The sequence below is a fragment of the Agelaius tricolor genome, unplaced genomic scaffold (genome assembly GCF_023055355.1).
Source record: "Agelaius tricolor isolate 1412-34295 unplaced genomic scaffold, bAgeTri1.0.p SCAF_3, whole genome shotgun sequence".
NCBI lineage: Eukaryota > Metazoa > Chordata > Aves > Passeriformes > Icteridae > Agelaius > Agelaius tricolor.
In genome coordinates, this window is record NW_027269263.1 from 4339396 (window position 1) to 4351930 (window position 12535).

The 12535-nt window shown below is 37.5% G+C and overlaps 1 protein-coding gene across 13 annotated transcripts in view; it reads right to left on the reverse strand.

The window, feature by feature from the left end:
- Positions 1 to 12535, reverse strand: part of ERC1 (ELKS/RAB6-interacting/CAST family member 1) — a 276731-nt gene that overhangs the window by 139946 nt on the left and 124250 nt on the right. For 10 of the 13 annotated variants that reach the window (XM_071422212.1, XM_071422217.1, XM_071422214.1 and 7 more), the window contains one exon: positions 10265 to 10276. The exons of the other annotated variants lie outside the window; for them this stretch is intronic. In XM_071422212.1, coding sequence (XP_071278313.1) covers positions 10265 to 10276 — 12 coding nt within the window. The remainder of the gene's footprint in view (positions 1 to 10264; positions 10277 to 12535) is intronic. 13 annotated transcript variants of the gene reach the window in all.

Genomic DNA, 12535 nt, shown 5'->3' on the forward strand with positions numbered 1-12535 from the left:
GATAGAATCCTTTGCACCTATTTGTCCAGCTAATGTGCAGCTAAAAAAAAGACTAATAAATGAATATGTAGCTTCCCAACTACGTAAATTCTCAGCACCTATTTCCTGGAAGCAAATTCTGTGATGAAAATAATGAATACATTACCATAATTTCATAACTGGTGTAAAATTTTAACTCAAACTTCAGAGATTAAATATAAAATTAATCATACGTTTGATAGCTATTTTTGAAAGCTGACAGCAATTGAACTAAAAAAGAAACCTTTAACCTTAAAACCTCACAACTTTTAGTTTTGATTGTTGCTAGGGACATTAAAAACAAACTTCAGGTAAATTCTGAAATAAACCTGTAACATAGTGGTATGGGTGTTCCTTTGTTAAGAAAAATACTAATATTTTAAGGACCTTAATAAAAGCATTCAGTCGTTCAAAAATAAGTTTGTTCTGTTGTATTTTTTTCCCTGCTTTTGTTAATTGAACAAACAGATGCAAAGCCAAAAAAGACATTTATAAAACGGCTGTTTAGGTTTTGGTGTGGATTGTTTCCCCCTGCAACATGCTGGGTTAGTTGAATTTGGCCCTAACAGTGTGGGAAGAAGTCCCACAGGTGCTGTTCTCTTCACGTTCAACTCCAGCTCACAAACCAACTGCCCTGTGAACAGATCACACACAGCCAGCCACTCTCTGCTCAAGAGACCTGCCCCATTTGGCTGAAAAAAGTGTTGAATGGCATGTTATTAAAGTTTCAGAGGGTATTTTGTGATCTAAGATAATACATGTCTTTTTTAACTGCAATCCCACTAGCCAGAAGACAAAACAAATCCCCATACAGCAGTTGTTTTCTTTCAGATGGGCAAATATTTTTAATTCCTTCTAGAACAACACCCATACAAACAATTAAAAATAAAAATCAAACATAAAAATTAGCCATTGCAACCAAACAAAAAATAATGTACGGATAAGAAAATTTTAAAACTAGGCATTTAAGAACCACGCTAGAGTAGCTTAAACATCTATATGTATGTAAATAAGCTATGAAGAGAGAAAAGTCCTTTCTAAAACTTTGCAGGAATTTGGGATAACAGTTGAACATTATTATTCTATCCTCTTGATAGCTGTATGTTAAAAAAGCAAGATATGTCTCACACAGTTAAGCTGACAGATACTGAAAATCCAGTCTTCAAGCAAAAAGTATTAAACTAAGCAGTTGCTAGGGACAAAACCAAAAGCACAATGAATGCAGTAACTCAGTGCACAAGGATTTCTGAAACAAAAAGAAATATATTCACAAGAACATTCAGAATCTTGCTTGTAGGAAAAGATGTAAGGAAGTGATTCTACCAGGACCATTCTGAAATAATGTAAACCTGTCCATTTCGTGGCTGAAAACCTGATGATTTTATGTCACTGAGATGCCCAAATAAAAATCTAATATAATTTAGCTTATCTACTTAAAAATAGTTTCCAAGAAGAATCTTTCTAAAAGACTCTCTGTACAAACAAAGTGTTTACTCTGTTAGCTACAAAGAAGTTACACAAAATCTGATCCAAAGCTGGCCATTGCCAGATACTATACTTGGAAAAGTATACAAAAGGATGGGGCTGGTTGAAAAGCCATGTTACCACACTCATCAAACTGTACCTTGCTACAGCATCTCCCTCACCATGTGCCACCTCAGTGTGAGATGGGAGGGACACAGCTCTGCTTTGGGATCCACTGCTGAGACCAATTTCTGACAGCAAACACCACAGAGCCTCTCAGAATGCACATCTGGGATACTTCTGGGTGCTCAGCAAAGAGTTTTTAAGCATCTCCTCTTCTCAAATACATTCTGGATCCCTGGCTTTGACAGCCCACATCAGGTTAGTGTGAAGAGTGCCTGCTAAGATGATTTGTTACAGACTTTTGACTGCCTGGCAAATGGGGGCCAGCAGCATTATTTGTAATAAATATCCCCCCCCACAGGACTGCACAGCCCATCTGAAGAGTGCAGATTGCTCAGTCCTCCTCCTCTGACAGAGCTGTAACTCTGCCTTCTCAGTCTGGCACACAGGAGAACACAGCCAGGAGTATTCTGCAAGTGAAGGGAACACCACTGGGTTTCTGGAGAGTTCAGTGAGTGCTGTAAAGCAAAGTGTGTGAGGTCTCCTTAACAGCCCTGCTTAGCCACGGACAAGGCTCCTGCCTTCTGCATTTGAGGAGGGGCTTCTATCATTCCACAACACGTGGATCTGATACAGAACAAGTATGTCCACGAGTATTTTGAATACATATTTTAATTTTTAATATGTGATGAAGGAGCACATTAAAAGAAACCTGAGGCAAAAAGATGCCCCATGTGTCAGATATCTGAAACTCTCACTGATCTCCTCAGAGATCAGAAGGTTGGCTAATTCAATTAGCTCTAGTTTGGAATGTGTACTCAGAAAGTTACATTCTTTATCTAGGCAATTAAACTACTCCAGTGAAGTACTTTTTATTTGGTGACCTTGAGACAAGTGAGGCAAAATTAAGATTTTAATTGAGCTGATCCCCCTATCAGAGCAACTGCCTTAATGCAGGAAGTCACTGAGACATCTTCTGCCTCCCTTCAGTGAGATAATTTTCCAAGCTACTGGGGAACACTCCTAATCATTAGGAAATATCAGCAAACAACAGCCTTTGTTGTCAAGAAGAATATTACAAACACAAATACAATATATTTTCTATAAATCATCTATCTTTTTATATGAAGGCATACATTGGAGGTCAAAAGACAAACAGTGATGAAAATCTAATTCATATTGATGAGGCTATGGTCAAAATAGGATACAGAAAGACAGGAGGAGCTTTCCAGTCCCTTTCTACTCAGAAATAAAATTTCTCTAGCTCTAATTCAAGAAGCAGCTATTCCAAGATGCACAAGAAAACACACAACACACCCCTTCCTCTCTGGCATTTTCAAGAAATCAAATGAAATCCCTTTGAAGGTGGTGTTGGGTTTTTTTGTTACTGACTGCTTTCTCCCTGTGCAGAGTGGTGTAAGGAAGAAATTAACACTGTACAGACCCTTTAAACTCATTTAAAAACTTAAGAGCCATGCTGCTTTAAATCAAACTCACGATGGCTCAAAAGTAGAATTTCCTCCCAGATATTGGCAAACTAATTAGAGGAATTTGTATCTATTAAAAAAATGATAGAGAGAGAAAAATGGACGTGGGAAAGATTACATCCATAACAGAATTCATACCTGCTCCTGAAATTTGGAATACAATGTGTTTATCCCTTCTGTTTAGCTTTAGAAAACTCTACCAAATGTTTGTCTTTTGCTCATACTATAGGGTTTTTGCACAAGTTACAATAACATCTGAAGTCTGAATAGAATTCTTAAAAATAGAAGGCAGCCTCCTTCAGCTGTATTTCAGCTGTCATTTGTTCATGGGATCCAGCATACTGCACATGGAAATGAGCAGTCAAAGGAAGCAAACTGTCAGAAACTGTGCCATGCCCCAGCTCTCTGAGCACACATCTCCATACTCTGTATTAAAATCGAAATCTGTGCTGGAAGCAGGAGATACAAGAAAGGGAAGTAGGCATATTATGAACTAAGGAGAGAAAAACCACAATTATTTGCATCTCTCTGCTAATTTTTTTATAATGCCACTGCATAGTGCCTCCAAAAGCTCTGCCTGTTGCTTGTGCTGTGAGGAACAGTCCCTTTGGTTGGGACATATGGTCATGAAATATTTCCTTTAAGAAGAAATGACATTAAAAATTGCAATTATAGATGTGTTCTACTCCAAATACAACAGGAAAATCCATTATTTTCACATTCCAAGTCAGTGGCCACTTTTGCAATAGAAAGTGTCATTTTGCAGTATCTTTCTAAAGTTTTGACAATCAATTTCATTTAATGCTTTGTCCTGTTTTTTTTTTCCCATATAGGATGGCCTTAAAGTAAATTATGAAAAAAAAATTGAGCAAGAGGAGCAAGTGCTAAAAGAAAAGACAATTCACACTGATTTGAGGTATCAATCATTTAAAAGATGCTGATATCTGAAATACTGAAAACGTGTTTGTTCTCATGTAGTTTACATACATTGCTAGGAGTTAGTAATTTAAGAAACCTATTTCTAAGCTATTTATTACCAACTGAAACTGCTATCATATTCTGATTGATTTGTGAAAGTGAAAAAGTAGACACTGAAAAGTGAAATGAATGTATCTAGTAGTTCATTTTAAGTTAACAACACTAATAAATTTGGTACAATTACATGAGAATTCAGGGGCATCCTACAAAACCAAGAATCCTATCATCTGAAAACTAGGAATACACTTGTTTTATTTAAAACACTGCAGACTCAAGGAACTAAGGTAAAAATGCAATGCAGACAATTACAGAATAGGATAAGCTTAAGGAAAGATCCAGGGATGAACACAATAGTGGTGCTCCCAAAGGAATGCATTTTCAAAGGTACAGCATCCCCACTATAATAAGAGTTCTCCTCCTTACAGATAGCTGTGGGGTAAAGTTGCATTATGTCACCTCTCTTTCAGTTCCCAGGAGAGGAGGAACTAGAGTAGGAAAGCAGCCTCACTTTTCTGCTGGGCTGGCACCTTTTGCTTTCTTTGTCAAGGCTGGCCCTGAGCACTCCAGCTTGGCAACTTCCACTTGCTGGCAGTAATTTCTAGGATGAGATGATGCTTTTTTGCATTTACAGAGAGCATTTTGCAACTCAGGTTTGTAATTCTTGGTCACTTTTGGTTTTGTGTAAAAAGAATTAAGTTACCTGTAATGGTAAAGTTCATTCCGAAGTGCTTGAAGGAAGGAAGCTGGAACTGAATCATTCCAACCCCACTGCCACCCCAAAACTATCAACATGCTTGATCCCAATTTCTATCAAATCTGTTCAGTATTGCAAACAGATACAAAGGAATGTTCCATGTAAAAGCACTTTACATTGGGAGGAGTGTGCTGAGTCACCAAAGGGAGAGGAGACACCTTACCCCGTGGAGATGGGAGTTAACTACTCAGCCATGAACAGCCATGACAACTGGAAATATTTTGTTCTCTAAGGAAGTGAAAAACCCCATTTCTTTTAATTAAGAAGAATGGCCTATCTGCTGGATAAGCAGGAAATTAAGTAAGTTACTGAGAGGTTGATTAAATCTGTCTGAACTGCCTGGGGTACTTCAAGAAGACTATCTAGAAAAGCTGACATATTCCAGTATGAAAGGGCCCTCTATTGTTGTTTGCAGATGAAGAACACATTATGCAGAAGGAGGGAATACTTGAATACACCATCCTGCAAGAACAATAAAATGGAAGAGAGCCATAGAAGAGAAAGGGAAAAGGGGGAAAAAAGAGCTTTCTAATTTAATTTTAGCCTAAGAATGTTAAGCATGTTTTTATCTTGCAGTATCTCTAATAGCCTACTTGGGATTTCATGGACAAGAAATTTTGTTTTCATTTTGCAGTGAAGTGATTAAGAATGATTTCCAATTAACTGACTGATAGCAACAGAAATATTCACTGAATCTATAAGCTGTAAGACTGCAATAAATATCTCTGCTTATCTAACATATTTTTCATGCAAAAGATGAGGAATTATTTGCAGAGATGATGCATAGGCCTGTTAGAGAAGCTGGTTTCGCAGGAATGAGGATGGAAAACATGAGCTCAGTGAGCAGTGAAGTAATGCTCTCAATTGATAAGTGAAGCAGTGAAAGGCACATCTGAACCACCAGGGCTCAAAGGCTCTTGTCTGAGGCACACCTTGTGTGCAGGTCAGCAAAGCAACTCGAACTCCACAAGTAACACAAGAACAAAAGGTTCCAGTTCAGGCACTGGCACAGACTCAACATGCAACCAGTGACTTCCCAGGCAGCCGAAAATCTCACAGCAGAAAAATGCTGCCTCAACAAACTGTGGCACTCACATTCTCTGAACAGAGTGAGACATAACTCTCTCTCCCAGCATTTTTCCTAGAGAAGCACAGAGAGAAGAAGAGAAAACAATTCTTATCTCTATTTTCTACTCCTGTTCTTTTTACACATGTAGAATATGTTAGGAAGATTGTTTACCTGAAGGGATTAAGTAATTAGATTCTACTGAGATTGTTTTGATTCCTTAGCCATTTAAGTCAAAACTGTGTCCTAACTATCTCAAACAGTCATGAGTTTTTCTTTAATATTCTTTAGTCTCTTTGTGTAGTATAGTTTAATATCTCTTTAATATAATATGAATACAGTATAGTTTTAAAAAAACAATTGTTCAACCTTCTAAATCATAGAGTAGGTAGAGATTCCACTTCCAACAGAGGAGGAAAGCTCTGATAATCACTGTATCTAAAGCAAATTTGAAAGGCTATGCCAACAACTTCTTTTAAGGAAAACCACGGTTCTATTTTGTGACCTACACTGCCTTCATTTTTTTCTTCTCCACTTATATCATCCCTAAGATGCCATATTTCTCCTCACTCAAAAGGATCAGATAACTCTTAAAAAAAAGAGTACTACTTAGTGTAAAGAATTCCAAAGCCATTTTTGCTCTAAGTAGAACTACAGGAAACACATATTGAATAGAAAACAACTACTACAGATTGCTGTTTTTTGGAGACAGCCGAGGAAATATAAATGGAAACTTCTTTGAAGATAATGTTTCTGTCTCTGCTGAGCTAAAACCACTGCTAACTCAACACACTTCAAATTTTCATCACTTCCTGACGTGGTTAATGACCAACATTATGGCAGAGTGAAGACCTGGAGTCTTCTGAAGGTATAAAACTAAAGACCCAGCCACACTTGCAGTAAAATTTCTCCTGAGTGCCCTGGCATGCTGTCAGTGCTCAGATCCACGGCTACCTGGAGGTCCAGCAGTGTGCAAAGGAATTTCCAGCACAGTGAAAAGCCCAGAGGTACCACAGACTACATGCCTGCCACTAAGTACTCTGCTGTTTTGGTTTGGCTTTCTAAAAGAATTATTGAATAGCACCCTGAGTTTCCTGCACTCTGAACATTTTATGCAGTATTATCTGCTATTTTCTTATAGAAGGATGACATTTTAAATATTTCTTCAGTGGTTAGACATGTTCTGTTTAATATATGTTTAGGACTCTGGAAGAAGGACTGAAATAATCCCCTCAGATTTAGTATTTTGTTTTTACTTTGATTTTATAAGGCTACACTTGAGTTGCTACACTGACATTTAATTTTACGTGGATACACTCTCAGTAGACTTTTACCTGGATTCATGCCACCAGCCTGTACTCACCTAATCACCAAGCCACCTTGCTTGTGGAAATAAGGTTTACAGTATTTCATTATTACTTCCTAAAGCATCAAATTCTCTTTGGTACAGCAAAAAAAATCTGGAAAATTTTCTTCTAAGAAGTGGATTACTTGCTTTAAAACATGGCAGACAGTACAATCAATTACATGATCTAAACTAGGAGAAAATCTGACAGTAGGAAACAGAGCACTAATAGACAAGCATTCTGTGGGATATCTCCTGTCCAGTTAAGCTGTTTGTTACCTAGTTTGAGGCTGGAAATCTTATTTCTGCATTATCAATATTCTTCCCTCAAAAAACCTGCAGTTGCTTACTATAACACCTGATTGTCTTTTCATCTTTATCTATCTCAACTTTCACAACACATATTCAAAAGAACAGCTTAGAAGAACTGGAGCATATGAATTTATGGTATTTTTTCTATTTTTTTTTTCACTGCTGCAGGTAATGACATCAGTATAGTGTTATTTGGTTTATTACTCTTGAACTCAGCCAGCATTGGGGAGTTCTTTATGGGAAGCTGTCATCAGCAGAGATGCTTAGCAAAAAAACTTCTTACAGAAAACTGCTCTAATCCTCATGCTTTCCAAGGCAATTTTATTTACTATGAATCAGCATGACATCCACTCCAGATCCTTAAGACTTCTGAGCAGTAAATACATGTCAGAACAGCAACAGTGATGTGGATTACATGGTTCTATTCTGATTCACTGAGTGAGATGATGAAAAGTTTAATGGACAGATCAGAAAATTCAGAGGTATTCATTACTGTAAGTAAAGCTGTTCTAGGTGAGAACAGAAATAATAAGAGGATTTCTTCCTGTTAGAAGATAGACATACCCAACACATTTTTCACATATTGAGTTCTTTTCCAGGAGACACATTTGCTTTGATGTCTGAAAAAATTGCTTTACATCATACAGAGAAAACTAAAGTTATGCCTCCTATAGTAGCTTCCAAGGTAGAATGTTACCTCATAGAACAGCTATTTCTTCATATGTTGCAGTCAATGGTAATTAGGCAAACTCTGAAATGCTTAGGAAAGAAACTAGTGTACTTCAACCACTGTAATTTTCCTGTTTGCCCTGAGAAGAATATTTTGTTTCTGGCCAGCAGAGATTTTGCAGTTCCAAGAGCAGTCATTCCACCTACTTCCTTACACTCTTGATTTATTTTAACAAATAAATGAAAAACTCAGCAACTAACCACAATAATTTAAAAAATGGAAAAAAAGTAATCCAAAATAATCAATAAAACAACTAAGAAACTGTGAGGACAGAATGGGCAATGTCTTTAACATCTTAGAAAACTCCTCCAAGTTCCTAATCCTAACACTTGGTCACCTCAAATCACAGCCATATTTTCTCTAGCCAAATTTTATAAAATGCTCTAAATGTGAGAAATGAAAGTTATGGTTACATTGCTTGTGAAAAGAGAAATCACTCCAGGTCTTACAAAGACCACAACCAAACAGCACCCTTAAATTGTTTCTCCTCTTATCATTAATTCCAGCACAGGCACAGGTATTGATAAAACCCTATAGCCATATGGACTGAAGTCAAAAGAGCTCTGACAGCTGAATTCCATAACATCTAGGACTTCATCAGCCAAAGCACACCAAGCAAACAAGTATGTGCTGGTGGTAGCAGGCAAATAGAGACTGGCCCACAGAGTCCTGCTCCTGCAGCAAAAGGCAGAGTGGTTATTTCAGAGGAGAATGCTCACGGGGCAGGAAAAGCTTCCTGGCAGTTACATTTTTTGGGACATGAAGGGGGTCATTCAAGGCCAGACCTCCTCTCCCCAGTAATTACAAGTATGCCAGTATGACACACTGAGCATGGAAGGTATTGATGGATGACAACAACATGATTAACTTCCAATCTTTTTCCAGTTTGTGGGAGGAAGAAAAACACGCGGCCGAGGCCACAAGTGCAGAGCCTGTGCCAAACCAAGGTCACAGCACTGACACAATTTTTAAAGGCGTCAGCAGCATCACAGCTCTGGGGGATTCCAGCCACCACCACATTTTTCAGTGCTAACCATGAACAGCAAAGTTGGATGTTGGTTGATAACTCAGAATTTTAGTCATTAAGTAGTGGCTTTCTGGGCAAAGACACTGCCTGAAACAATTATGATCATTCCTTCTTCAGGAGTCACAGATGGTTTCTAGCAACAGAATTTATCAGCAGACTAAAATCCAACATGGTTGCAGAGCTTTCAAAGGCAAATGAGGGTCATTAGGTAATGTACTCTTACTTGTGATATTTAGGCCACAGATGTTTGCTCTGAGCTACTCTACTGAAATCCCAAAATCTAAGGTTAGCAACTGCTTTTAAAATATAAAACCAGAAAAATGAGCCATAGCTGAAAGACTCCAAATTAAACATATTGTCTTTTAGTAGGCTTTCTTCAGTGGTTTATCACTGTGTTTTCAACAAATTCATCTCCTGCTAATTCACTTCTCTTTAATCCTCAGCCCTTGGTTCTTTCTGACAGCACAGTGCATTCAAGCTGCACCAAAACTGGCTCTGCAACATCCCTGTAAGGTTTCAGGCCCAGATGCAGCGATAAAGATCCAGCAGTTAAAGTTTGTACCCCCAGTATTTCAAAGGAACCCCTTTTGCACTCCACAGCATGTGTATGTATCATGGCTAATGGCCAATCTCTTCTCTTCTTAAAGTAACAGATAAAACCAGAAATATTTAAACTGTCTTGCTTCACCTTCCTGTTCCTGGAGATTTTTCCTTTAAAACCTTCATTGGTTAGTCTTCCCCCTTCTCCCCAGTGCAGAACAACATTGATTTACAATGGTTTGATACAAATTCTTTCCTTCTAAACATGCACCCTATTCAACCCATCCTCCTACACAGACTTAACCGATCTCTGATCTTTTATTTTGCAATCATGTAATTTGATGTGCAATCTTCTGTAAGATCTCAGTTTTAGCTGAATAGACAGTCTCATAAACACCCTTTTAAAAGCAAGATACTGACCTTGAGGTGAGGCTGAAGGAAGCAGCAAATCCAGGAAGGAGATGCGAAAGAGAAAGAGTTAGAGTTTGTGAAAACAGAGTCCAGAGATAAAGCAGTTCAAGAATAAAGGACAAAACAAGCAGATATAAATCAGGTAATGACACACGGACACACAATCATTCACAAACACAGAGCTGCAGGTTTTATAGACATCTAATTTAAAAAAAAAAAAAAAAACCAAACCAAAAACCAAGAAAAAGAAATAAGAGAAAAAGAAGGACCTTTAGATTAGATTACACCATTTCAATTAGAGGCAACTTTCTGTAGAGAAAATAGTCTCCAATATGTAACAGTTCTTGGAAAAAGAAAATAAGCCATCTTACAAGAAAACTCTGGATTTATATCACATCATTAGCAAGTACCCTTCTTCCAGAACTCTAATGAACATTTTGAAAATACAGAGTTTGACTATCTGAGATGAAACCTAACGTTTCCTTTATGACATCCTCTAAGGGCTTATTTTCTCTCCATGAGCAAGGCATGCAATTTTTTCACTTTTCCTGCAGATGACCCCAGCTTGTATAAAGGGACTAAATAGAAAGGAAAAAAACCCCAACCACTGAGTAAAGTCCTTGAAACCTGAAGATTTGTCAAAGCTAAAAGCTCATCTTTCTTAATTTTGACATTGAAGTCCCCCCTTCCAAAGGGAAACAAAAAAAGCAGCTGCCTCTTCTTCCTGCCATATAATTCTCCTGTATAAGGTGCAATCTAAGAACAATAATGACCAAACAGGTATTTTTTTGACAGTTCCCTCCAACATTGTTCAACAGCAGAACTGACCAAGACAAAATGCTGGAGTCCCTTGTATAACATGAGGTCCCATAGGTTCATTATTGCTTTTTTTAGTTTTTTCAAATGTCTCCAGTATCTTTCATAGGCATCTGCTGTCAATTTCACTGATAACAGCAAGGTAAGTCCAAGGAACCATAAATATAGATCTTTTCAAACTGATTTTAAATTTGATGATTTTCAGTCAATAGAAAAGAGGCAAAGGAAACGTCCTTTTGTCCAAAGTAGCAATTTGGCTTTGGCATCATTTGTTGTACTTCTCCCATGGCAAAATTTCACTCTAAAAAGGCAGGATATGGGCTGGATAAAAATATTTCTATGTTTTCCATTTTCTATATTTTTGGCTAACTACTATATTCTTTATAACTCTTGGTATATGGAGGCATGTAAATAAAATTTGAAGTCCTTATTTATGACATAGATTTTACTCTCAACTGTGTTGGGTATTGAATTTGTACAAGCAGCTGTTATTGGTCTGTAACAGATTAACTAATGCAAAAGTACTTTTCCTTGGCTTCTCAACCAACATTCTTCAAATCAAGCTCTTCAAGGACAGCTGTTGTAAAGGCTGTATTATCTGGGGATTTGGGAAAAGATGAGACTTGGAAAGTGCCAAATACCACATCTCAGTCTTTGATCTTGAACTTACAATGTTCCAAAAGCCATGGTTAATTCATACTGAAAAACATGTAAGTAACAATTCTGAGTGAAATCCAAGACTACAAACAAATTTAACAAAAGGGAACAAAAATGTGAAAATAAACCGTTGGTTAAATATGGGAATAAATACAGTAAGGTGAAAAATTTAAGATTCTCATTTTGTGTTTCAGGGATCCTTTGGTTGTGTTGCAATTATGTGATATTGTTTCTTCAGTTTAACAGTGAAAAACATACAGGCTACAACTCAGAACAGCCCAGCGGAATTTAAATGAACCATACAGCTCTTCCAACTGCTATTAAAGGTAGCATCTTTTGCTGGCACAGGATGAAGGCAAACCAGCATGTACAGCACTATGCTGAGGTCACTTGCAATTTTCTGTGTGCTACAGAAGTATTATTTAACCAGCTGCATGGGTTTTAAATAGAAAATAATTATTGCTACATCTCCATTTTGTTATGGAATAATTCTTTCTTCCAAAGAAAAATACATTTTCTGTAACTGCCAGCCCCTTTTCCAAGTTTTTGTTATGGAGGCACAAAATATTTTTTAGAAGTGTGGATTTTTAGAATAATCATAACATTTGGCTGAACAAAAATAAGGACTATGTCTGAAAGCACATTAAAATTAGAACCAAAAAATCTGTAAGTGTGCTGTCACTCAAACTAAAACCAAGGCAGACACCTGAATCTGTCAGCTGTTGGGAAGTAAATGGAGATCTGCCAGGGAGTGGAGCTGAAGCCTCAGTGCACGGGCTCTATCAGTGAAATTGAACAGAGGAGCAC